The sequence below is a fragment of the Camelus dromedarius genome, chromosome 19 (assembly GCF_036321535.1).
Source record: "Camelus dromedarius isolate mCamDro1 chromosome 19, mCamDro1.pat, whole genome shotgun sequence".
In the NCBI taxonomy this organism is placed as follows: Eukaryota; Metazoa; Chordata; class Mammalia; order Artiodactyla; family Camelidae; genus Camelus; species Camelus dromedarius.
The window spans coordinates 22,681,302-22,706,430 of record NC_087454.1 but is presented as its reverse complement, the minus strand read 5'-3'; the positions used below and the strand labels follow the sequence as shown (position 1 = coordinate 22,706,430).

The window sequence follows — 25,129 nt, the reverse complement described above, 5'->3', positions numbered from 1 at the left end:
ATGGGATGCTGGAGTTGGTGAGGAAGTGAGAGGCCTACAGGCAGAGCACGACTGGAATGTGGAGGAGAGGGGAGGAAATGGGGGGCTAGGGTGAAAGGACTGGAAAGGGGATTTACAGGAGGAGAGAAAGTAGAAAGAGGAAAAAGATACCTGGAGTCAGGAAACCCCATTTGTCAGTTCAAGGCTGGCTGTTCCAGGAAAGAGCACTCTGTTCCACCCTCGGTCCCAGAGTGGGGACAGCAGGCTGTGACAGCTCCCATTTTACCACTCTAGTCAGCTGGGGCCTCTGGTCAGGCTTCATCCACTGTGCTGCCCCAGCTTTCCTCCCCATTCTCAACCATGGCCTTGGTCAACAAGCACCTCTGCTAATTATTCCCAAGTTGGCCACACTATTCTGGATAAAGAGGATGGTGAGGCTCCCAGGGGTGGGGCAGTGGAACCAACAGGTCTGGGAGTAGAGGGTCAGGTGAGCCCTTCAGTCTCTCAGAGTCGTTCCTCACCAGACCTGGCATTGTCTGGTCCTTCAGCTTGCTCACCAGTAATTCTGCGCTCAGCACCTGGGCCCCATGTGTTTCCCCTTCCCTTGGTTCCCAAGGGCCTCTACCCACTCCACCCCCCTTAACAGGTGAACGAGTTCTCCACTGGCCTCACCCACCAATGCACGTCTTCCCGTCCGTATGGAGCACAAACTTGACATGGCAGCCGCACCGGGGGCCCTGCTCTGTGTCATCGCACGTGTGCTGGCAGCCACCATTACCATAGTTGCACGTCACTGTGCAGAAAGGGCAGGAGGTCTGTAAGCCTACTTCTCCCTGGCACTGCAGTTCTCCATCACACCAAAACTGCTCTCTTATCTAGTTGTCCCTCCCATGCTCCCTTTCCTTCCCACCCCTTGCTGCTGAGGCCCCACACCCCTTCTCTTTGTTTCCCCTTCTCCCCCACTGCCATCCCAATTATCTCACATTTACAGTCCCGTTGGTTCTTGGTGAGCTCAAAGCCAGGGCGGCATTCGCAGGCAATACCCCCTTTGGGTGTCTCCCGGCAAATGTGAGCACAGCCGTGGTTCTTGTTCATGCAGTTCATTCCTTCTAAAAGGGAAGAGGAAGAGGGTGAATGTTCTGTACTTCTGGACACCTAGAGGAAGAGAAACTAGGAGGGAGAGTTGGGGCCTAGGGAACTAGGAGAATTACACTGAGGCTACAACACAGAGGAGACTGACTCTCCCTCACAGGCCCCTTGTCCTGACCACAGAGCTGGGTGCCAATGAGCAGAGCTCACAGCTATGCTGGATGACTTATAGGTATTGCTTCCCAGCCCCCCAAACCTGCATGATCACCCTCTCCTTCACACAGCCAAAAAATAGTATCTAATAGTTGCCCAGCACTGTGCTGGTATGGGTGGATTTAGGAAAGACCCAGAAAAATGTAAGACGTGATCTCTTTTCTCAAAGAGCTTACAGTCAAACTGGGAAGAAGGTAAATAACATTTATAATGTTAGAGAGGAGTAACTGGTACACATAATTACTATACGATTTTATTCAACAAGTATTTGTTAAGCTCCCACTACAAGCCAGGGGGTATATTAGGTTCTGGAGAAACAAAGATGAATTAGATATAGTCCCTGCCTTCAGGGATGTCACAGGAAGCAGGGGTCAGGGGGTGATGGTGATGTCACAGAAACAGACAACACATACCCTACTACTCCTGCCTGACCTTCCCAATCCAATCCAAGAAATAAGGCATGGGTGAGGCCCTCTCAGACAGCAGCAGCTTAGAGTTCAGCCCTCTACAGTTAGGATCAACATCCACCTTGGGTCTGGATAGACAGGATGCCCATGGTAGCCTCAATTCCTCACTGACTCCTAACCCCAAATGAATTCTCCCAGATTTTGTTCTAACACAGAGTATCTGTCCATAGAGCCCTCAGGATGTGATTGGGTTAAGGGATAAAAGAAGGAGCTAGTGGAGAGTGAGACCTAGGGGCTATTGAGAGAAAGCTCCTGAGCAGATGGAGAGAGAAGCCTGGGAGCGCAGGGCTGGACCCTCCCAGGTCATAGGCTGACCTTCCGGCCGCTGGATGCAGGTGTGCTGGTTGTCGCTGAGGAAGAAGCCTTCCCGGCAGTGGCACTCATAGCTGCCCATCATGTTGACACAGCTCTGCTGACAGCCGCCGTTGCCCTCGGCACACTCGTCCACATCTGTGCAGGAATCAAGGTTGGTAAGGCTGTGGGTGCAGGCCAGGGTCTGGGGGTGCCCTGGGACTTAAGCACCAAAGGCTGAAAGCAGTCTTAAGAATCCAGCGCACACTCACATACCCTCCCCTGAGATCCAACACCCAGCCTTAAGCCAGGCAGTTCTCACCCACTTATCAGCTAATGTTCCACTGCTGGTGAAGAGGCCACCCTAAGAGGTAGAGCTGGGAAGCTAAGCAGGTAGGGAGGGGACATTTGACATGGCTCACTTAGGTGAAGACGTGCCTCCCTTTTCTGCACCTGTTGAAACTGGGCCCAAGGGTAGAGGAGATCAGGAAAGAAGTCAAGCAAGAGGAACAGAGATGGAGACTGGAGCATGGTCAGGGAGAGGAACTGTGGGTTGTGGTGAGCAGCCAGGGAATCAGGGCTCCATGTGCAAGGAGAGCTGTGGCCATGGTGCTGAGGCTGGAGGGATAGGGTGGGGAAAGGTAGCGAACCTCAACTCATTGTGAGGCAGGCACCATTTCTGTGGACAGGCCATGGCCCCAGCCTTCCTCCCCTCCCCCCATGCCTGGGCTTGCTGCCATCTTCCTGAGCCTTTCTCCTATTTTGGTTTAACAAAACAAAGTCTAGTAGCTTGGCGGGGAGGGATAGGGGGAGAGCTGCCAGGCCACACCCTAATCACCACCCCAAATCACCACCCCCAGGTCCCAGAGCCAAACTCATTGTGGAGCTCCCACTTCAATGCCTTGACTTCATCTCTCTTCTACCTACTACCCTCCCAAGTTAACAGCCCTTCTCAGTTTTCCTCAGCCCAGGAGGCATCAGGGAGACCAATCTGGCTTCTAAGGAATCTGGCTCCCAAGGGCCTCATTTGTCCTTCTCTTCCCATCCTTTCTGCTAAGCCCTAAAACCCTGTCCTTTTCCCTTCTGGCCAAGGGCAGAGGGGCCCGGATCAAGTAGGCTTCTGTGTGAGAGATGCACCTGTTGGGAAAGCCAAGGAGATAGACTTTCTTTTGCCTTGTTCCTGTCCCATCTCCTGCACCCCTGCCTTCTCCCTATCCCTGTCTTCCTGCTCTCACTCCATCCTACATTCCATCCTTCTGTTTGCTTCTTTCTATTCCAACCTTGTGATTTTGCTACTCTAGCCATGTTCTTTCCTCCAGTTCTCAGTGGAGAAACTGAGGTCCAGGGCACGGATGACTTACTCCAGGTTCTCCTAAAAGCCAAAGGTTAAGACTTTGAACCCCAACTCTAGGGTTAGGGCTAGATAGATCTTTGCTCCCCTGAGCCTTTCCATATCTACTCATTCTCTTATCCCTTGGTTGGTTCTCCCCAAAACACAGGGAAACTAGACTCGGTGAGAATTGGGGGGCCTAGAAAGTTCAAAGGTAACCAAAGAATTTAGAAGCTGATGTTTGCAGTCTCTGTAAGCAACTCACTGTCCTGGTCCAAGTGTCACAGCTTCTCTTTCCAAAGGAATGCCCAAAGAGGGCCTCACAGGTGACTGACAGATGAGAAGTGAGGTCCTTGCCTGGTAGCTACAGTGGTAGGAAAGGTGGCCAAGACAGGGGGCTAGGGCCCAGCAGGGATTAGGTTCAGAGACCCGAGTTGGGAGCAGAAACCTATAAGCATGGTCCAGGGATAGAATGTGACTGGGTTTAGAGACAGCTTTATAGTAAGGAGGCTCTCCTAGGCCAGTGAGACCTCAAATAATTCATCTGTTTGGTCAGATGTTTGGGCAGCAGGGGAACAGCCTAGCCTGCTTTTGTGGGCATTATTATTCTTGCTTCTTTTCCTTTCCTCGTGTTCTGTTCTTCCAGTCTCCTGTTTCTGTTTACCACCAAAGAGAAAGAATTTGGGATTCTTTTCCTAGGTTCACATCTCAGATCCTTTTCTGCTATGGGCTTCAACTTTTCCACTTGAGCAAGTATCTGACATGGTCCTGGTAATTTTCCAGAATGACAGAGACCAAAGTGGAGTTTGGTTCCCTAAAGATTCTCCTATCTCTGATACAACCTCTGGGACAAAGATCAGGTCAGATTGAGGCCTCAGAAGTGAGGTGAGGGTGAGCCTGGAGATTGCAGGAAGAGCTGGGAGAAAGCCAGCTGTTAAGGGCCAGTGGCTCCCTGGGGCAAAGGGAAGCAGAAGCAGCATCATCGTCATCATCGAAGACATCCCTTATGTTTATTGAGCACTTACTATTTGCTAAGGATTGTATAGGGCTCTTTACACATGTTTTCTCATGGTGAATCACACAGCAGCTCTCTGAGTGGGATATTACCATCCCAATTGCCCAAGGCTCCCTAGCTAGTAAGCAGCAGAGCCAGGATCTGCCTGGAGCCAAATCACCTTTCCACTGTGCTCAACCCCCTGTGACTAAGCTCACTGTTGTCATCTCTTGGCCCTTGTCCTGAGGACACTTTCTTGTGGCATCTCCTCAGTGTTTTCATCCAGCAACAGGACTGTTTCATCCTGAGCATCCAGTCTCAAAGGGGAGGCTGACCTTATTTTCTATTTTGTGGGAATGCAGCTTTTTGATCACTCTCCTCTCCTTGCCTGGGAATAGAAGATGCTGAAAATGCCTCTTTCCCCACAAGACGTACCCTTCCCCCATTCTTCCCCGTTGCTCACCCAGACAGTTGTGTCCATCATGTGCCAGGTGGAATCCATCATAACAGGTGCATCGGTAATTGCCGGGGATGTTGACACAGTCGTGCACACAACCTGCATTATCCTCTCGTTCACACTCATCCACATCTGTGGGCAAATAGGAGCTGAGGCAGCTGGACCCACCTGTGTGCCCCCGACTGTCCACCCCTGGGCTCAGCCTTACAGTGGCTTTTAAACATATATATATATATATATATATATATATATATATATATATATATATATATATATATATAACCTGTGTGTGTGTGTGTTTCCATAGTTACTTTCATAGTTTACAAACCATTTTGCATTTTCCTATTTTCATCTGTATTGTCATAAACATTTTTAGATGTTTCTACCCAGTCTTTCCAATGATCATTGTACATGGTTGCAGAATATTCTATTACATTGTTGTATTGTAATTTACTAATCCCTTTTCTCTATTGTTAAGATTCCTTCCATTAATTTTGCTAGCATAAAAGCTGCATCAAAGAATATCTTCTCCCATATATTGTTTCTTTGAATTTCCTTTGACTACGTCCCTAAGCATAAGATTCTTGGGTCAAAGGGTATAAAAACCTTCAGGATTCCTGCTAAGTATGACAAAATCACTTTTCAATTCATAATGTCACCAGGAATTAATGAATATATCTTTGTCTATTGAAGTCTTAACCAATGCCGAAGGTCATAAATTTAACATCTCAAGACGGCTTTAATTTGCATTACTTTGATTATGAGGAGATCTGTTTGTCTGCAGTATGAATTGCCCCTGGGGTAAACTGTCTGTTCTCATTCTTTTGGGGCGTGGTGTAAGTGTCTAAAGATGGAGATTCCAACGTCAGGGAACCTCAGGGCTTAGTCCCATGATTCTGGTCCCCTTACCAAGTCAGATTGTATGGCTATGAACCATTCCCACCAGGCCCTCAGCTCATCTATCTGGTGCCTTTGTGCCAACTAGAAAATGGCACCCTCTCTGGGAAGAAACAGATCTCCCCCAACACCTTCCCATGCCTGCAGGGATTGCAGGCCTTAGTGTAATACACACCATGGCCAACTGAGAGCAGTGGCACTGATTTCCCCTCTCTGGCGGATTCCCGTTCTCCAGGAGCCCTCCCAGCCTCACCTTTGCAGTGTTTCCCATCCCCTGTGTAGCCAGACTTGCAGATGCACTTGTACGACCGCGGCGTGTTCTGGCAGATAGCGTCGATGTGGCAGTTGTCGGTCCCCTCTACACACTCGTCCACATCTGGCAGGGGCAGAAGGGGCACATGAGACCCTCCATTGGTGCCTCCCAAGGGATATCTTGAAGGTGGTTCCCCAGGGTGAAATCCCTTCTCTAAAATAGAGATAGCAGCCCCTCCAGAAGCAAGTGCCCTTCCACACCCCTCTGATTTCAGAGTGGGCTAACTCTGTAATTTTAGGAAAGAACCCCCACTCCCCTCAAAAATACTTAATCCACAATGACAGTTAAAATTCCATCATTTGAAACACCCTCTTTGATTTAAAAACAAACACATAAGAAACTTGGACTGGGTAGCACACTTGATTAGAAACATTCAACCTAAGGTGAATTAGTTTACCTTTCTTAGGAGCAGGCTTAGAGACAGGGAGAAGAGAAAAGGCATGGGGACAGTGGCCTCTGGGAAAGTGGCAGAGTCCAACGACTACTGGTAATTAAAGGAGGAAGAAAGGGAGACGGGGCATCTGAGGAATCTTCATCTGCCTCATGATTCTGCTTGAGACCAGGCCTGCTCCCACTTGCCCACCATGGCGCCTAAAATCTTTAAAGGAAAGAAGTTCCATCCTGGAAGGCTTTCCTTGGCCCCTGTGCTGTCAACAGCAGAGGGACTGTGAACTGGCAAGGGCTGGCACCAGTAACTTGAAGCCTGATAAGTGCACCCCTTGTGGCTCTTCAGCTGATTCATCCAGGCACATCCATCTCGCCACCCTGAGCTCTTTCATCTAACCCCAGGTGCTCCTCTCTCTCCTGGTCCTCACTTTGACACGAGGTACTACTCACAGAGCTGTGCTAAAGGAAGAGGCCAGCCAAGATCTAGCAGAAAAAAGGATGTTCAGAAAGGACATAGGAAAGAGAATCGTTTATCATTGTCGAGCAAAAGACTCCAGCTTCTGGGGCAATGTTATGCTGCCCATAAAGCTGAACTGAGACAGGGGGAAATGTTTCAGCCAAAAATGCTTTATAAAGTGTATTTGTGAAAGGTACTATACTGAAGGCTGTGGGAGCTCAGAGATGACTCAGCCCAGCCAGGAGAGACAAATAAGTAACATGAAGCAGGATGTGTTTGAGCACCACAAAGCTATTAGAGACAAGGAAAGGGGGTCTCAACCTTGGCTGCACATCATAGTCAACTCCCCTAGGACATGCCTGAGCATCACCTCCAGAAATTTTGGTCAGCTGGTCTGGATTGAGGCCTGGTTATCCGTATTTTTCTAAAGCTACCCAGGTAAGTCTAAGGAGAATCTCCATTAAAGGGAAGATCAGAGGAAGAAGAGACCACTTCTAGCTGCAAACTGGGGAACCCAAGACAGTGTAGCAACGTGCAGGTAAAAGAAATGGGATTTGAAATCAAGACTGTAACTTCCAGGTGTGATCCATGGACTGTAGAACTGCTTGGCTTTTGTTAAAATACAGATTCTCAGGCCTTATTACCAACCTTTTGACTCCAAATCCTTAAGGTGCTTGATATATTTTTTACTGAATGAATAAATGACTAGACCAGTAATTGCTCCAATTTATAGACTCCCATGAGTCCTAGCTTGAGACAATTAACCATTCTCTGCTTTATTTCAAGTACTTCAGGGGCAGGACTGAGGCTTCCTGGAGCTAAGAAGAGAACTAAAATTTGGAAGAGTGCCCTCAAACACCTGCCTCAAGTCTCCTGAGCTCCTGTTTAGCTCTATACCAGTACTCTACCCTCCAACTCTCTTCAACCCTTCTGCAGCAGTCCACCATGCCCAGTGATTCTCACTGCTCTAATACACACAGATTCTCCACCTCACGCAGGCTCTGCAGTCATGGTGTCTGCCTGCTGGCCTACACTAGGAAGTCATCCTAAAGTCAGTGAGTGGAGATGGGGCACAGAAGACGAGTTCATGGGAGAGGGCAAGAGGGACCTCTGTGGATAGTAAGAGGCTGCGCGGAGAATCAGTCTGTCCAACAGATGAAAGAGAAAGTGGTACTAAGAAATGTCCTATCATAGAAAGAGCCTGAGCTCTGGAACCAGTCAGTCCCAGGTTCAAATCCAGCCCTACCACTCTCTAGGGAGGCTTTTCTAAAAGGTTTTCTTATTTCTTCCTCTTTAAAATGGGGATAATAATACCTCCTCATATGGAGGCTGTGAACAGTTGATGAGATAATTTGTGTAAAGTACCTAATAAAGTATCCAATAAACAGTGGGTCCCCAATATATGGAAGCTGGAGATGATTAAGTATTTAATCACAGGTTCAGACAACAGATGCTTTAAGATTGTGCTATCTAAGATGGCAGCCACTAGGCACATGTGGCTATTTAAATTTAATTTAAAATTCAGTGCCTCGGTTACACTGGCCACAGGCCAAGTGCTCCATAGCCGTGTGTGGCTAATGGCTACCACAGTGGACAGCACAGGTATGGAACATCATAGAAGTTCTGTTGGACAGAACTGCTCTGAGAGTTCTGAATAAGGGATACTCTGCGCCTGAGTGGACCCAAAAAACTTTCTGAGGAATTGGATTCAAGTTTGCGTTTTGGAGGCTGGGTAAGTGTTAGAAGGGGAAAGAAGAAATTCCAAGTGTGGTTAAATGCATGAAGAAAGACAAGGCACCCTGAGGTCCAAATCCTTATTCTCTGTCCCCACATTTACACACGTACACATGTGTACACTCTGTCCCCCCACGGCGGAGAAAATATTTTTTTAACAATTAAAAAAATGTTTATATGTTCTTGTTGGGTCCCTAGAGGAGCATGGACTGGATGGTATCCCCCTTCCCTGTGAGCCTTGGAGGCAGGTACAAGGGCACTGTGCAATCTCAGCGACTGGTGATCATCCTGTGCATCCTGCTTTGAGCCCTCTTCTCCTGTGTCTCTCCATTCCTTCCCCAGCAGCCAGTTGGGTGACTTGGAAACTCACCTGGAAGCTCCTCCTCTCAGGCCATCTCAGAGGTACACACCTGTCTCTGAATCAGCTGGTGCTTCACTACGGTCTACGTCAGGCTATCTGAGCTCCCAGTTCTTTTCTTTACTGCCAATTCAATGTTCACCAGTACTAGAGTGGCTCTGGATGCTGACTGCAGCAACCTAGGCTTCCTGGAAGAGCCTTTAGACCCTTCAGGCGGTTGGGTTTTCACCACCATGTTAGCCCCCTCCCTCATTCCCCACACTTAGTGCTTATTCCTCTTCAACACCTAACCTTTCAACCCCTTCAACACATTGACACATCTCATTCTTCACATCTGAGTGCAGTCCTTTCTTTTTTCTTGTAGCCACACTGTTCCCAGCTTCCCAAATCTGGCTCAAAATTGTCCTCCCAAAAGCTCTTCCTAGTAAACTCTATTCCTGCTGAGTTCCTGGTCCTAGGGGGACCAGTTTGCCTCAGCTCACTTGCAGCTATTACTGCATTGCTCTGCTAATGCTTTAAAGCCATTTCATGTGGCATGTCCAGCTTTCCTCACTTAGCTGGTCACTTGCCGAGGAAGGGACCCTTCAACTATTCGGATGGAATCTTTTAAAGCAGAACAGGCCTAAAACAGAGCTTGAAGTAGGGTCCCAAATTATCCTGTGTCTCCTTTTGCCAGTTCATTCTTTCAGAGCTCCCCCCATCACATCCACCCACTCAGTTTGTCCATGCAAGGTCCCTTCAGCACCCATGGGTACAGTCTCATCTTAGTTTGTTCTCTCAGGGTACAGGTGTTCACTAGTTGGCCTGACAAGCCAGTTGATGCTGTTGGGCATGATTGGTTTAGACCTGTGGCTGCATTCTGGGATTCCCTGGGGACCTGATTTTAAAAATGCTCATGTTTAGGCACTCTCTTAGACCAGCTGCACCAGGATCTCCAGGGTGAGGCTGGGCTGCGATCTGTCTTCCTTTTCTAGCTCAGGTAATGTGATAGACTATTTGCCCAAGCTGGGAAGAGACCAGGGGCAGCAACATGACAGAGTGTTTGAGAAAAGGGGTTCTGGAGTGGCTCTTGACAGTTCAAATGCCAGCTGTGTGCTTGTCTGTGGTCCTGGGCCAGCCTCTGAACTTACCTGCTCCCTCCTCTGTAAAAGGGAATGAGGCTTCCTCATGGGGCTGCCGTGAGCATCAAATGAGTTCATACTTAGCACAGCAGCCCAGGCATATAGTAAATGTTCAATAAAGGTTTGCTGTTTTTATTCCTTCTGACTTTATCCCAGTATCCTTTCTGAACCCCTCTCCCCTTACTCTTTATCAAAGCCCCATTTGAGGCCTGGTGTGGGGAGCATGTGATGGTACAGGGAATTTGGGGGAGACATATCCTTGAAGGTATCTGTGCCACTGCCTATTCTCCCCATGCTGGGAACTGCCCCAGAAGGAGGGGGAAGTGGGTGAAAGTTCAGTTGGGGACCAAAAAGCTGTCTTGCACAATCCTTTGTGAAGACTATCATTTTTTGCCTTTACCCCCACCCCAGGCACTGGGCTGGATCAAAAGCTGAATTGGGGGAGAATGGAGTCTGCAAAGATACCACAGGTGAGCCAGGGCCTCCCTGTCTCTCCCTCTTCTGGCATGAAAGCACAGGTCTGTAACTACAGTAGCTTTTCCCAGCATCATCTGACCTTGCTTCTGGATTTGCTTCAGTACTTAGCAGAGCACTCCATAAACTCTGCTAATGTTGGGAGGAAGGGTGGGATGGGGTGGGGGATAAAGGGTTAGAGGACAGACTAGAGAGGGTGGATTATTATACCACAGGCAGTCTAAGATTCCCTTCTGAGGATGAGGAAGTGTACCCCCAAAGGGGAGCAGGAGGACCCCCAAGGAAACACTTCATCTACTTTAAAATTTTGCCCAGGTCCAGCTCTGGAATAACAAGTAGCAATGAGCAGGAGTTTAGGCTGCCAATAAGCAGCTGCCTGTAGGTAGTCTGCCCTACCTTTATGTTATCACAGTAGTTACCTTACTGCTCACAGTGGGTGGGGGGAATTGTGGGCAAATCTGCTGGGCCCAAGGAGGAGGTCCAAAGCAGCTTGCTTGGCATCCTAATGCACCCACAGGGCTGTGGCATCCTTCTTGCCTCAGCCAGGTTAGTCCAGGATGTCTACTGTGTCTACCTCATTCCTCTATTTTGCTCTCCAGAAATGCCTTCAAACCTCATCTGTCATTGAGGACCCAGTTCAAGTGCCTCTGCTGGGAAGCTACCTTTGACCGCTGCAGCCTTCTCTAATCTACTCTTTCTCTTAACTCTGGAGGCTTTGACTGTCAGGTTCTCTGATCGCCTGACCAATCCCCATGACTATTTTGTGATGCCTCTTATATGCTACCCTGCAACACTATTTAACTTTTGGTTTCTGTGTATTATCTTCCTGCTGAAGCCGTAAGCTCCCTGGGGCCACAGGTTCCAAATCTTTGAAACCTATAGAGCGGCTATAAGAGAACTGAGCATATTCACTCAACCATTCAACAAGTAGTTATTGAGCATTTGCAACATGCCAAGCACTGTGCTAGGCACTGGGCATTCAGCAGTGAACAAGACAGACTAATGTACTGAAAGCATTTAGTAAATATTTGCTAAACAGATGAGTGGATGGAGGGATAGATGGTTTGGTGGGTGAGTGGATGAGGTCCATATTGTGGCAGCCTCTCTGTTCTGTGTTACTGCAGAGAAAAAGGTCACTTCTTTACTGTCCTGTAACCTCACAGCTGTTCTGGGTGGAGGGCAGTCCCAAGAAGTTTAGTCTTAAGGATAGGGAAATAAGAAATTCAGAGGAGGGAAGATACTCACTTGAAGGTGTCTCTTTGGTCATGCTGAAGCCAGAAGGGGCTGGGACCAGCAAATCTAGGATAGGATTCCTTGTGAATCCTATAGAATCCACAGGATCTCAGGGTTTTCAGATGTTATCTGGGGCTACTCAGGCATCTCTTCAGAGCATCCTTGTCTGACAGATGTTCTCCAGCCTCAGTGCTAACACCTGGTGACAGGGCACCAGGGGCCACTCAAGTGGAACAGGGCCAGTTTTTCTTTGCTGCTGCTGGTGGTTCCTGTATCCTTTCCTCCAAGTTGTCTCCCACATCCAAGTAACATCCAAAGTAGAACCAGCTCAAGCTTTGGCCATGACACCCCAGTCTGCAGCATGTGCACATACATGGACCTGTGTGTGTGCACATTTGCTCTACCTCTAGATCAACTAGAGAAACTGGTAGAGCCTGGCTTCCCAGCTTCAGCTTCTCAGGCTGTCTTCCCAGTTAGGAACTGTGCTGTGACCTCAGCTGGAGCCTAGACCCATCCTTGGCCTGGAGAGAGTCCAGGAAACCACACAGATGGAGACAGAGTACTGTCTTCTTTTTTAAAAAGTACGCTTCCCTCTTATATAAGCTTAGCCTGCTCAAATGAAGAGCCAGGAAGAGCAGTTGGTGCTTGGTGACTGGGGAGGAGCCAGGATGGACCTGATGGCTTCATCACCCACCAGGGAGCCTGATGAGTTACTCTTTGAAGTCCTACCTTATCCCCAGTCCAGCTCCTTGCTCATTGAATGGATCCCTAAATAGGTAAGAGTTTTCTCCGTTTTAGTGTGGACTAAACCAACAACCCTGAGTCAGAGGTCTTTAGAGGATGGGTAGGATACAAGGGAGTAAAGAACAGAACATGAGAGAGATAGAGGCAGGGAGTCAGGCACGTTCCAGTTTCATGATAATCAATTTTCTCTCTCCAAATTGGTGGAAGAAATAACAAGATAAAAAATGATGGTGGCAGATGACATTTAATTCCCTTAAGTATGCAGAGCTCTTTTATGTGGGTTATTTCATTTGGTCCTTAAATGGTCCTATCTCTTACCGTATAGATGAGGAACAAGCCCAGAGAGGGTATCTTGGGAAAGAGAAAATGGCCGAGTGCAGAGCCAGGAGCCAGGTTTTCTGACTCACAGTCCAGTGTTCTCTCACTATACATTGTCCTTTATAAACACTTGAGGGAGAAATCCATGCCTTAGTTGTCCTTGTGCCTCTCCCACCCCAACTCAGTGCTTGGTTCAGCATGAAGCAAGCATCCAGTGCCCAACCATGGAATAGCCTGGAACTGACATTTGGATGTTCCTGGTAGGAAGTCAACAGGAGGCATGCAGATGCTCTGAGGCTTTGGGCATGGGAGCAGCAGGGAGGAGAGCAGGGCTGGGTGTGGGCAGGGAAGGAGGGTGGCTCCACATGGTGGGAGCAGACAGAGTTGCAGGGAGGAAGGGGTGGGCAATGCAGCAGTGGGCAGGTGTCTCCTGCCCTTGGATTCACTATGCTGGGCCAAGCAGCTGGTTAGAAACAAAAACAAACACCAGGGATACAGGTTCCTGCTGTTAACAGCTTCAAACCGCCAGAGGAAAACTCCAAATAAATATAATTAGAAACTTGTAAAAACGTCCTCTCTGTAAACCTGCTCCCCAGGGTCTACCTTTTCAGCGCCCCCCTTCTCCCAGCCCCCCCATGCCCACATATCCTGACACTCCACCCTCACCCAGGGAGTCCTTAGATGTTTCCTTATTGTGGATCTTCTCTCTTCTCTCCAGCCCAGCAGCTCTTGCCCAGGTCTGTCCCTAGCTTGTTACCATCAGTGACCAGATGCAGACAGCCCCAGGCTTAGGGCTCTGAAATCCAAACCCCACAGCTGTCTAGGGCTGTGGTCACAGCCACAGGGAAACCATAGGTAAGAGTGAGGGCCACAGCACCCTATTTAAGGGTCATCATTTTGTCTGTAGGGCCGAACTGCAAAATCCAATGGCAACTACAAAACAGTGCCTTGGTCTGAAAAGGGGAGATGTCTAGGCTGGAGCAGAATACAGAGTGCTAGTCCTGGAACTGAGAATGTATGGTGTAGGACCAAGAACTGGGGCCCTGGGGCCTTGCCCAGATAGTATTCAGTTCTCAGAACACAAAAATTCCCCAAAGTTGCTGGATACACACACATTCACACACACACTTGTTCTGCAGGGGCTGTTTCCAGGCGGAAATACCCCACTTAAGGGTACAGTAAGAACTATCAGGTACATGGACTCCAGGAAACTGGGGTAGGGAAGAAAGGAAGAGTAGCCACATGCTGTAGACCTGGGCAGGGAACATTGAAGCTGGGCCCAGGGAGCAAAGGGCATGAGATTCAGGCGAGCAGCCTGGGGAGACCCGGCTGCAGGACTGGGGCTTGCAATAGTGTTTTCTACTTTCAGCAGGAAGGATTTCGAAGAGATGTGCAGAATCTCAGAGCTGAAAGGGACCCTACTTAAACTCTAGCCCATATGTGAGTGAGGAAGAGGATTTCAGTTATTTCCTCAGAGGCTGCATTCCTCAGGCTCCACATTTACCTAAACCCGCTGGTACCATCCTCCCCACCCCATGGCATTTGGGGCTGGCGTTATGTGGGTGTGAAAAGAAGACAGCAGCCTGTCTGGTGACAGAAGGGCAAAAGGGGTGAGGAGAAAGTCCACATCCCCTCTTAGCCCAGGCGACTAGCTCCCTACCCCTCAAACATCCCTGGGTTGGCAGTTGTATCACTTTCCTCCAAGGACCAGCAGTCCCTCTGTTTCCAGACTCCTGTCTAATAACTGAGCCTGAAGAAGCTGTCCCCAGGTCTGGGCCTCTTGCGGGCACTGCCAGCCTCAGAGTAGCTCTGCAGTTTCCAGCCCTGACAGGGACTCTTTCTTACAAGCGGTCATGTGCTAGGGGTGCGGGACGTCAAAGGAGGCCCACACCCTAACACGCGGGGACCAGAGCCGGGGGCAGGGACTGGGGTTAGTGCAGGCAGCAAGTTCCTTTACCTCTGTCTTCTCAAGAGGGTCTGAATCCATCTGTTCCCTTCCCCCACGCTCAGTTCAAGGCATGGGACCAAGCCATTCCACTTCTTTACTTCTCCAATGAAAATAAAATGCACGTTGCCCGCTTCCTTTTTCCTCTCACCAGAGCACTACACACACACACACACACACACCCTGAATCATGCACATGCATGCTCACACACACACATACACACACACCCCTGAATCATGCACATGCACGCTCACACGCCCCAGTGAGTGCACACCTAGCATTCTCAAACTCACACCCAGGGCTGGCTCCTTTTACAACAGGTCCCAGACGCTCACATCTCAAACCGGTTCTCATGCTCTCAGATTCCTGAAGGTTTCAGGAAACAATCTTATTTAGGGGTTGCTGATAATTTTCTTCTTTCTCTGCCTGTAGTAGTTCTGGCCTTGGTGTCTTCTAGTCCTCTCTCTCATTCCACCCTGCAGAGACTCAGGAGATGAGGGGTAAGAAGTGGAAAAGTTCTCCCTTGGCTCTGGGCTCTCCCCCCGACCCCTTCCCTAACATGTCACTGAGAGAAGAGAGGTCAAAGGGATTCCTGAGGAATTTCTAAGCAGTCCACCCCCCTTCTCCACCCTTCTAGAAAAATGAGGGGTGGGAGTCAGGCTTAAAGGGAACTGATTGAGGGTCAGGCTCCAAGAGAGGGGGCTGCCTCTCCCTTTCTCTCCCCAGCGTGGCCTGGACGGGCACGGGCACAGCCGGCTGCCCACGGGGCCACCCTCACCCGCTGACACGGTTATGGTTTTCATTTCATATTTTGGAGGGAGGGGTTAGGAGGAACAGTCCCCTCACTGTAAGAGCTGGCCACAGGAGTCCAGGGAAGCGGGGAGGAGAGGAAACAGCCACATTAAAGAGGAAGAGAGGGGTGGGGGAAAGAAAGAGAGAGACACACATACACCCAGACAGAGACCCGGAGAGACACACCAAGACAGAGAGACACTGTTTGCTGCCAGATGAACGCGCTCAGTCCCAGGGATGGTGTTACTGGGAAACTCTAAATACATGACTTTATCAAAATTCTATCCCTAATGAGAGGAGAAAACAACCAGGTAAACTAAACTGCCAGGCTGGCTTTCCCTGCCCGCCCTGGGGACAAGTTTTCCCCAGGAGGCCAGGAGACCTTTTCATTCAGCTGTAACCTGAGCCCTATGCAAGGATTAGGTCTTTTTAACCACTGTTGCACACCCCCCCCCAAAGCAAAGCAAATTAATGCTTTTAAGTTAACAATTATCCTGGTTATCCAGTCTGTCTACTTTAAAATACACAGACAGACACTTGAAAAACACTCAAAACCATGTATCCTCATGCTCACTCATTCGCTGTCACAAAAGCTTACCCACTCACTCATCCACACACAGTTCTCAAAGACATTAAAACATCTGTACACATGCTTAACAGCTAAGTCACAATAAACACATACACCCAGCTATGTCACCTGTGGGTGACTGTGTGAACCTCTCTGTCTCACACACACACACACACACTCTCACACATTCACATATTCACCTGCATACTCGGGGCTCCCTGCCTTGTCCGTCCCCTCCTCTCCATTTCACACCACTTTGTTTCCCCCCTTCCCCCCCACCACCCTGCGAATCTCTGGAGAAAAGGGACAGGGGCCCAGATATCCCTTGAGGTACAGTAACTCTGTGCAAGATACTTGCCAAGAGTATCTGTATTTTAAAGACCTGCTAGAGCTTAATTTAGAAGCATGTGGCATTAAAAACACACCTTCTGGCACTGGTGATATCTTGGAGATATGTTTGGGAGCAAGGGATGTCCACAGCACCGTCTATGGGTAAGGCTGCCTTGCTCGGTCAGTACTTGTCCTTCCTGCAACATTGGCCTGCAGATTTGGGACCAGAGTCATCCCTCTAACCTAGCAAACCTGTTGTTAGACAATCTCCAGCAGACCAGGTTGATAAATTTCCTGAATAGTGGGGTTTAAAGGTAGCTGAAATGACAGGCTTGGAATCTATGCTGAGTTAAGACCAGAAGGAAGATGCAAAGCTAATTTCAGCCCAGTCAGAACAAGTGTGGCCCAAATGTGAGATAAGCGGTGGATAAAACTATAGTCTGTAAGTTCCTTGAGGGCAGGGGCCTCCACTCTGGCTGTATTTCCCACAGCACCAGCAGGATGAAATGAAAGAGGGAGTCCCTGAAGTGCCTTGAAGAGATTCTGAGTCCTTCTGTTGCTGAAGGATAGGCTGATCCCCCAGGCTTGAAAGCCTTGGCTTGATGGCACCTGTCTCTTCTAGGAGTCTCCATCTGCTCCAAGAACGCCTTTAAATATACTGTGTGCTCCCCCTTATGCCCTCAGTATTAGAAGGCCACTGCAGACACTGGCTCCAACTTGAAAGAGGCCCTTATCTTGTCTCTAGATTACTACATGAAATCTGTTCCTTCCTTCAGACTAAACTCCCTAGCTAATTCCATGTTATGAGTAAGTCAGAATGTACTACAAAAGCCAGCTTTGTTTATGAAAACACAAGCAAATCCACAGTGGGAGAGGGGCTGCTCCCAGGCTGGGGGTGGCAGTGGTAGCAGGCTGTCTGGAACCAGGACTAGAGAAAAGGGAGTTTGGAAGGGGTGGGGGTGGGCTCTGATATTTGACAGCCAAGGGTCTCTAGTGTTTTGGTTCTGTTAAAGGACAAGTTTGAGAGGGAGGGAGTAGTTGAAGAGGCAGTGTTTGGGGAGAAGAGGATGGCACTGATAATAGCACCTTCCTTTAAGAGAATGCGAGCCTATCCAGGGCACAGAGCAGCTTAAGAGTCAAGAGCTCAGGCCCTGGGACACAGCGACCTGACTGCCAGAGACTCAGGTTTCCCCAACTCCCAAGTTCAACTTTCAGTTCTGGCCCAGTCACCTCCACACCCCAACTTGGCTTCAAGGAGCCCCCAGGACAATAGGCAGAATCATATTCTCCTGGGCAAAGCTTTGCCAGGAGGAATTTTCTTTTTGTCCATATAAATCTTTTCCTGGGTGAGGACACGATGGGGGAAGGGTGCAGCAGAAGGTCAAGGGGGAGGGGAGGCTGTCCCCAAGAGAACTGTAGCCCACCAGCCTAGTTTCTGCCAGCACAGCCTTGGGACTGGCCAGGCAGTGAGCCTGGGGTCAGGGGTAGGGGCAGGAGGGCCTCTGTGTCTCTAATTCCTAGAGGGATCTGTCAGAGCTCCCCAGCCTGGAATTTTACTTTGTTATTTTAATACAATTCTGACCTGGATTTAAATGGAATTGGAAACCCGAGGCTTTAATAAATAAATATTATGATAAGAAATGAAAGCCATGCAAGACGAAAGAGATTTCCCCCTAAAGAGGCAGAAACGGGACATTCTTGCCGAGACCAGCGTCAAAGAAATATTCTTCTCTTCTTCAGCCCTCTACCATTCAGTGAGAAACGAGCTGGTTTTCTGGTTTTCCATAGAAGACCCTATTTTTCTTGACCATTTTCCTTCTGATAAGACAAGAACTTCGAAATTTCTGTCTAACTCTGAGGAGGTTTGGGGGTGAGGGGAAGAAATATATGGCATGGCTGAAAAAGTTTTCATTCTTTCAGTCTCTCCAGGCCAGAACTTAAGTTTCTGGCAACGTTTGAGAGAAGGGAAGATTCTCTCTCGTACTTTTGGAGGACAAGAAGTCTTTTGAAGATGCTGGGGTGGCAGTGAAGTCTGGCAGAATTCTGAGATGCGTGGTCACTTCAGCCTAGGACCTCCCAAACTTCCCACTCATCCATGCGGCGCCTGGCCCGTCCAGCCTTTCGCCTGGGGCGCAGCGCCCAGAGGTCAGGTCCCCCGCCGTGGAGTGCGGGTACACAGTGCCAGGTCCTGACAGCAGCACGCTTCCCAGCACCTGCCCTGCCCCTCGGAAATCGCGCCCCCGCCTTCGGGCCCCGCAGCCCAGGCAGCCCCGCGGCCGCGCGCGCCTCCTTCCTTACCTTGCAAGGCTTTGCTGTGCTGGGCGGCGCGGGCGTGGACCAGCAGGACAAGCAGGCAGAGTCCGGGCACGCGCCCGGAGCCCATGGCTGGAGCTACGGGTGGCCGGCAGCCGGGGCCGGTCTCGCAGCCCGTGGAGGGCGGAAGCGGGCCAAGCCCCCGCGCGCCGGAGGGGGGAGGGGAGGGGGCGCCCTGCCGGGGCCGGGCCGGGGGCTGCGGGCGCGTACCGCGGACCGCGGCGCCCTCGGCAGGAGGCTCCCGATGCTGCCGGCTTCTCCCGGCCCGACGCCGGGGAGAGCTAGGCGGAGCGTGTGACTAGGCTGGGGGCGCCCGGCGCCGCTGACGGAGGGGAACCCCCGCCCTCTCCAAGCCCGGCTCCGCTAGCGGCGGCGGCGGGGCTGCTCCGTATAATCCCACCCAATTCCCAGCTTCGCCGGGAGAGAGCTGCAGCCGGAGAGCGCGCAGAGCCCGAGCGAGGGACCTGAGAAAGGGGAGGGGAAACGCGGAGCCAGAAACACGCCCTTTCTGCCTCTCTTTCTTCTTCTCTCGCTCTTTCTCCGTCTCTCAGGCTCCGTCTCTTTTTCTTCTCCTTTCTCCTCCTCCTCCTCTTTCTCCTCCTCTCCTCGCTCCTTTTCGTTTTCTTCCTCCTCCCCCCACCTCCTCCTCCAGCACCACCACCTCCTTTTTCGTGCCCTTTTTTCTTTCAAATGGGGCCTCGGTGCGGCGGCCGCTCCCCCTGCGCGCCCGGGCGCGGCTGCCCCCTCCCCAGGCTGCCGGGCCGCTGCCTGCAGGAATTTACAATCCGGCGCTGGGGGAGCGGGCCCGGTCTCCATGGAGACGGCTTCCCCGGGAGCAAGGAGGTCAGGCGCAAACCGCGCACAATCAATGGATCAATGCAAGCCCTGCTCCGCTCCAGACCAAATAGCACCCGGCTTCGGCTCGTCCTAGAGAGGAGAGCCTGGAGGAAAGATTTGGGGAGATAGGGTGCGCCCCCGCGCTCGCACGCGATGAGGGCCGTGCGACGCAGGTTTGCACGCAGGTTTACGAGAGGAGACAAAGAGAGCGAAGGGTGTCGGGGAGGCCGGGGAGGACCGGATCGCACGGGCACTCAGGCATGCCCGCCGCCACGGCCCGATACGCGGGACACAGCCACACAGGACCTCGAAAAACTGAGAGCGGCTCAGACAACGGGCCGAGTTACACCCTCCCAACTCTTACACACTCTCCCCCCATTCCCCTCTCTGGACTCAATCTTCATTTCTAGTGCTGAGTACACTTTAATTGAGGACCAAGAAGAAAGTATCCTTCCCTCAGCTGAAACTGCCAGCTCCAGGGCAGACTCCCTTGCAGTTAAGGCGTTGGAGATAGCTCGCTGAGCACCCTATCCCTATAGACCTGAGCTCATGTATAAAACTCTCATGCGCTCAACACATGGGCAAAAGCTAACCCATAGAAACCTGCCTATGTGTGTGAACACAAAGACCCAAAGGTAAGCACAACATTCTCCTCCAAACCTGACCTACCACCTTCAAGATGTGGTCCTGACCAGAACATTCTTAAGCCTTCATCCTTCCAACTTGCACGGGCAGAAAAGGAAAGATACATGATATTTTTAAAACTAAGGGCAACGTTTGCCAAAGAGCAGTGTCCCTGAACCATGGACAATGCCTCCTGGTGCATTTACCAGCTCTGCATCTTCTTTCTTTACATCCCAGGGGAAAGAGGAAAGACCTCTTGAAAGGTGGTAAGAGCTTTGGAGTATGGAGCTTTGGTCAGAATGAGACTGCCAGGCCCTGCGCAGTTACTTATTCTTCAGAGCAAATCTTCTTCAGGGAAAAGACCGTTCGAACCTAGACTAACCTCACAGAGCCCTCAGGGTACCAAGGAGGAAGGGACAATGACCAGTATCTCCCTGAAAATAACTCAGTTCTTAGACCCTTGACACTAGCAGCCCACATCAGCTAGTGGACTTTGTCAAAGGTTTCCTTAACCCCTAGGGAGAAGAACTGAGCCCTTCTTTCCCTAGGGATTGAGTAGGAGGATGCAAACAGATTCAGGTATTTGGGTTTCTTGTCTGCACTCTATCCTGGGATGACAATTACCTTTGGGCAAGTCACACCTTAATGGGCCTCAGTGTCCTCATCTAGAAAATAAGAGGGTGGGTTAGCTCAGTGGTGGGAAGGAGACAGTGCCCTTAGGAAGCCTGGGGAAGGAGAGTTTGAGAACCTCTGCATGACATGAAAGATGATGGTTGGGATGGGGGCACTTGGATCATGGAAATGGTGTGGAGGCCATGAAAGTTTGGGTCAGATGATCTCTGAGGTCCCTTTCAGTCCTGTCACTCTAGGATCCCTCCCTCCTTCATTCCATTTGTAAACCTCTCCCCTTGAAGCAGCTTTGCCTGCTGCCACCAATTATGTGTAGGGCTGGAGGACAAGTGCAAACACGCCATCCTCTCTGCCCCAAACAGGAGAGTGGTTTAAAAAGAAAAAAAGAAAAACAATTGGAGGTTGCCAGACAGTGCCTGATCTACATGGGGGCACAGAGGGCTGATTAGCCCCCCAAGGCAGGGAAGGGAGATTGCACAGTCCTTGCTTTGTCTCTGCCTTGCTTTGGACACTGGTGTAAGCTCCTCTGGGTCCCAAGGGAGGAGGGCTCCAGCCCACCGTCTAAACCACAGGTGAGGTGGTCATGTAGGAGATTCTGTATGGGCAGATTAATAGGTTATCTCTGACCTTCTCTCCAAGTCAGCATGATTTCCTGAGTATGACAGTGCCTGACTTGGGAGGGAGAATGGGTTGCCCCATCTTAACTACTATATCTCTGGGAGGGTCAGTGTCTTTTACTCTAGTTTCTTTCTTCTTCTTATTTTTTTCATTTTCTTCCATTCATTTCCTCTGCTTCTCTAGGAAGGTGAGCTTTCTCTACATCTGGGCAGAAGAGGCAGTTCCCTGCCCTGCTCCCCTCATCCAATCTAGTTCCACCCATCCCTGGCCATTCAGGGAATTCTATAGGAGCAGAAACAGGTCTTATATCACCAGGGTATTGTGCACTGGGGTGCCGGTCACATTGTCCTCTGCCCTGTCCACTTCTGCAGGGACTCACAACTGAAAAATGACTGAGGAAGACGACAAGGAAGGAATAATGAGGTGGCACTTGCAAGTGCTACTACAAAAGCAGCAGCATATGCCTTACCCTAACCGGCAGGGGCAGAATGTTCCTGGGTTCTCTGGGCCTCCCACGCTCACCTCTCAGGCTGCAGTTTGCTTTTAGACTTTACTTTCCTTCAGGGATACCTCTGACATTCATTTCATTCTAATTTCTCCTGCGAATGTCTAAGGAGAAGATGGGGCTGGGGGACCCATAGCTGATATATCTTGGTTCTTTTTTTTTTTTTTCAAGTATTTTATTTATTTATTATAGTATTATTCATTTTATTTTCACAGGGTGGGGTGTGTGGGGAGATAATTAGATTTATTTATTTTTAGAGGAGGTACTGGGGATTGAACCCAGGACCTTATGCATGCTAAGCATGTATTCTACCACTTGAGCTATACCCTCTCCCTTAATATATCTTGGTTCTGATCCTGCATCTAAGGATACTTCTGCCAGAGCACTGCCACATTCAGGGAATTCACCTCCCCTGCCAGGTCTCCTTCCATGAGCCTTTGCTTTTTGTCTCTGCTCCTCAGCTTCCCCATCTCTAAAATAAGTCCAGTGACTATCTAGTAGTAGTAATGGAGAACAGGTACACCTTGAAACTAGACTACTCCAAGGTCAGTGTTGGGCCAAGCATTTCCCAGCCATCTATCTATTTTGGGTGAGTTATTTCATCTCTCTTGAGCCTCAGCTTCCTCATGTAGAATAAAGAAAGGTGTGCTCATACAACCTCATAGGTGAGGTGGACATCACTGTCTAACTCTAGGGACTCTAGAGTAAAATAAACCTGCAGTTTGTATTTCAGCTGTCTGACCCAGGTCAGTTACTCGATCTCAGTAAGCTTTATTTTTCTCTTCTGTCAAAGGGAATAAAAACACCTGACTCATAGGGTCATGGTGTTAAATTAAATGAGATCATGAATGGAAAACCCTTGGTACATAGTAGACATTCAATAGGTGGTGGCTATTGTTGTTTTTTCTACCACTTTTCAGAAGGAACAAAGGCCACAAGTATTGGATAGCAAAGGTATAGTAGTGCCTGGGAAGGAACAGTCTTGTCCCAGACTAGACTTTAATGCAGCTGGGTGTGAGTGCAGCCAGCTAGTCTTGATTCTCACCACCCTCCATAGGTTCCTGTCTGTCACACAATCCTACTGAGAAGGTTCCCAAAATGCCATGCGTTCAAGCACACTGTCCTTGTCAGCAGCACTTCCAAATGGGAAAGCGGAAGGCCACGGACCTACCTGGTAGGGTAGCTCTGGAATCCCTCTATCCCTACCACCTTGCACCTCCTCCCCTGCCTGAAGAAGGCACAGACACTCTGAGACACACATCAGAGTGCACCAACTACCATCTACTCAGTGCTCTTCTCTGTTCCAGGCACTGTCCCAGGCCCTCCACCATAAGCCTAGCAGGCAAGAATTGTTAGCCTCATTTTGTTGATGGGAAAACTGAGGCTAAAGTAGGTCAACCTGCATGGATGACCGACTAAGAAGAGGCAAAGCCAGGACTCGGGGCCCAGGCCTGACTCTGAAATATATATGCCTCCTCTGTCCTCCATTCTGCCTCCTCTGAATCCACATTATTGCTACTATTACAGTTTAATGATTTGGAGCAGACCAGCCCCAAGTGGTGTGAGGGTCACAGACCAGCCCCTTCACATACAAGAGGTAGTAGGGCAGTACCCTTGCTCGGGAGGCTCATACAGGAGTAGAATTTCAGAGGACTTTAGCCATCACCTTTGATGACAAGAGGTCAAGAGACTGCCCTCAGTCATGCAACATATTTAAGAGACAAAGCTCAAAGCAGAATCCATGTCTCCCCTGACTTCTGACTCCTGGATCAGTGCTCCTTAGCCTGTACCCCGAGCTGCCAGTCCCCCTCTTCCAGTTCTCTTTTCCTGATGATTTGATCAGTTAGGAATCCTATCAAGTGGCATATGGTACTTATCTCATATCCTCCTCCCAACACACTGTCATAGGCCCTCTAGAGTGTACAAAAGAAATAGAAAATGTGGTCCCTGATCAAAGAGGTATACCAGCACCAGTATATGATTCCAGAGCCATTCGCATCACAAGGCAAATCCCCCAAACGCCCTGAGTCTTGCTAGGAGGGCAAGATTTGTATATGCAAAACAGTATCCAAATGCAACATCAAGTGATTTAGACAGAGAAGGTGAGAGAAAGTCAGAGGAAACAAAAGTTGATCATCCAAGAAGACTCTGTGGACATTAGGAGGGATTTGAGCTGAATCTTGATGGCACTTAAAAAGAAAGAGATGGACGAGATAGAAATATAAACAAAAATCTGATTGATGGAGAGAGAGAGAGAGAGAGAAAAGAATCGAACAACAATAAAAGAAATAGAAGAAAGGAGTGGGGAGGATCATACTAGGTCAGTGGACGGGTTGACCCTGGTCAGTCCTTGTTTCCCACCTGTCCAGGATGGCTGAGGAGCAGGTTGGCCATATAAACAGAAGATTGGAAGTAACACTCTCTCTCAAAGTCTGTTCTGGCCTTGGGATTCTGGGAGTACCTTGTTCCAGGGCCCTTGGTTTTGTCTTTATGGAAAGGTCCACTGGCAGTCCTGCCGGGACTTGGTGGGCTAGGGGTGTAGCCTGGTCTGAGCTGCCCACACCTGTTTCAGCCTCTCTACTTGGGCAGCCCTCTTGGCCCCTCATCCCAGTGTCCTCCCAGCCCTTCCTCCCTGCCCACCCCCACACCTGAATCACTTTGCCACCTGCTTCCTCCCCACCTGCTCCCTGGCTCCTTCCATAAAGGAAACAAAAATCTCCAACCTGCCAATTGGCATCAACACTGATGTGTGATTCCAGACTTCTCCACATCACAAGGCAAGTCTCCAAACTGCCCTGAGCCTTTGCTCTGTCCCTTTCTACACAGCTGCTCTTCCAAACTTCAGATTCCCTTCTGCCAACCTCAGCCCCCTTAATTTTTCAATGAGCGCTCTCAACTCCTGTTTCATTGAGAAGCCAGAAGCGACCTGGCATGAGCTGCCTATCTCCCACCCACCCTCACCGTCTCCCTCCACTGCTGGAAAAAGGGTCCCTCCTTTTACCAAGGCCAATCCCACATCATGTGCAGGGATCCCCTTTCCTCTTGACCCTACAGGGAGCTGGTGCTGTCAGTTATCCCCTCCCTCTCCGGAATCTCTCACTGCAGCTCTT

The 25,129-nt window shown here is 49.9% G+C and overlaps 1 protein-coding gene across 5 annotated transcripts in view; it reads right to left on the bottom strand.

The window, feature by feature from the left end:
- Positions 1-18,960, bottom strand: part of SCUBE3 (signal peptide, CUB domain and EGF like domain containing 3) — a 36,608-nt gene extending 17,648 nt beyond the window's left edge. For 3 of the 5 annotated variants that reach the window (XM_031434874.2, XM_031434878.2, XM_031434876.2), the window contains exons 1-6: positions 18,791-18,960; positions 5,971-6,093; positions 4,827-4,952; positions 2,064-2,198; positions 963-1,088; positions 656-772 (exon numbers count right to left, since the gene is read on the bottom strand). In XM_031434874.2, the coding sequence (XP_031290734.1) occupies positions 656-772; positions 963-1,088; positions 2,064-2,198; positions 4,827-4,952; positions 5,971-6,093; positions 18,791-18,875 (712 nt within the window). In that variant the 5' untranslated portion in view covers positions 18,876-18,960. The remainder of the gene's footprint in view (positions 1-655; positions 773-962; positions 1,089-2,063; positions 2,199-4,826; positions 4,953-5,970; positions 6,094-18,790) is intronic. The other 2 variants (XM_031434875.2, XM_031434877.2) reach the window with 1 other exon arrangement.
- Between the last annotated feature and the right edge of the window lie 6,169 nt (positions 18,961-25,129).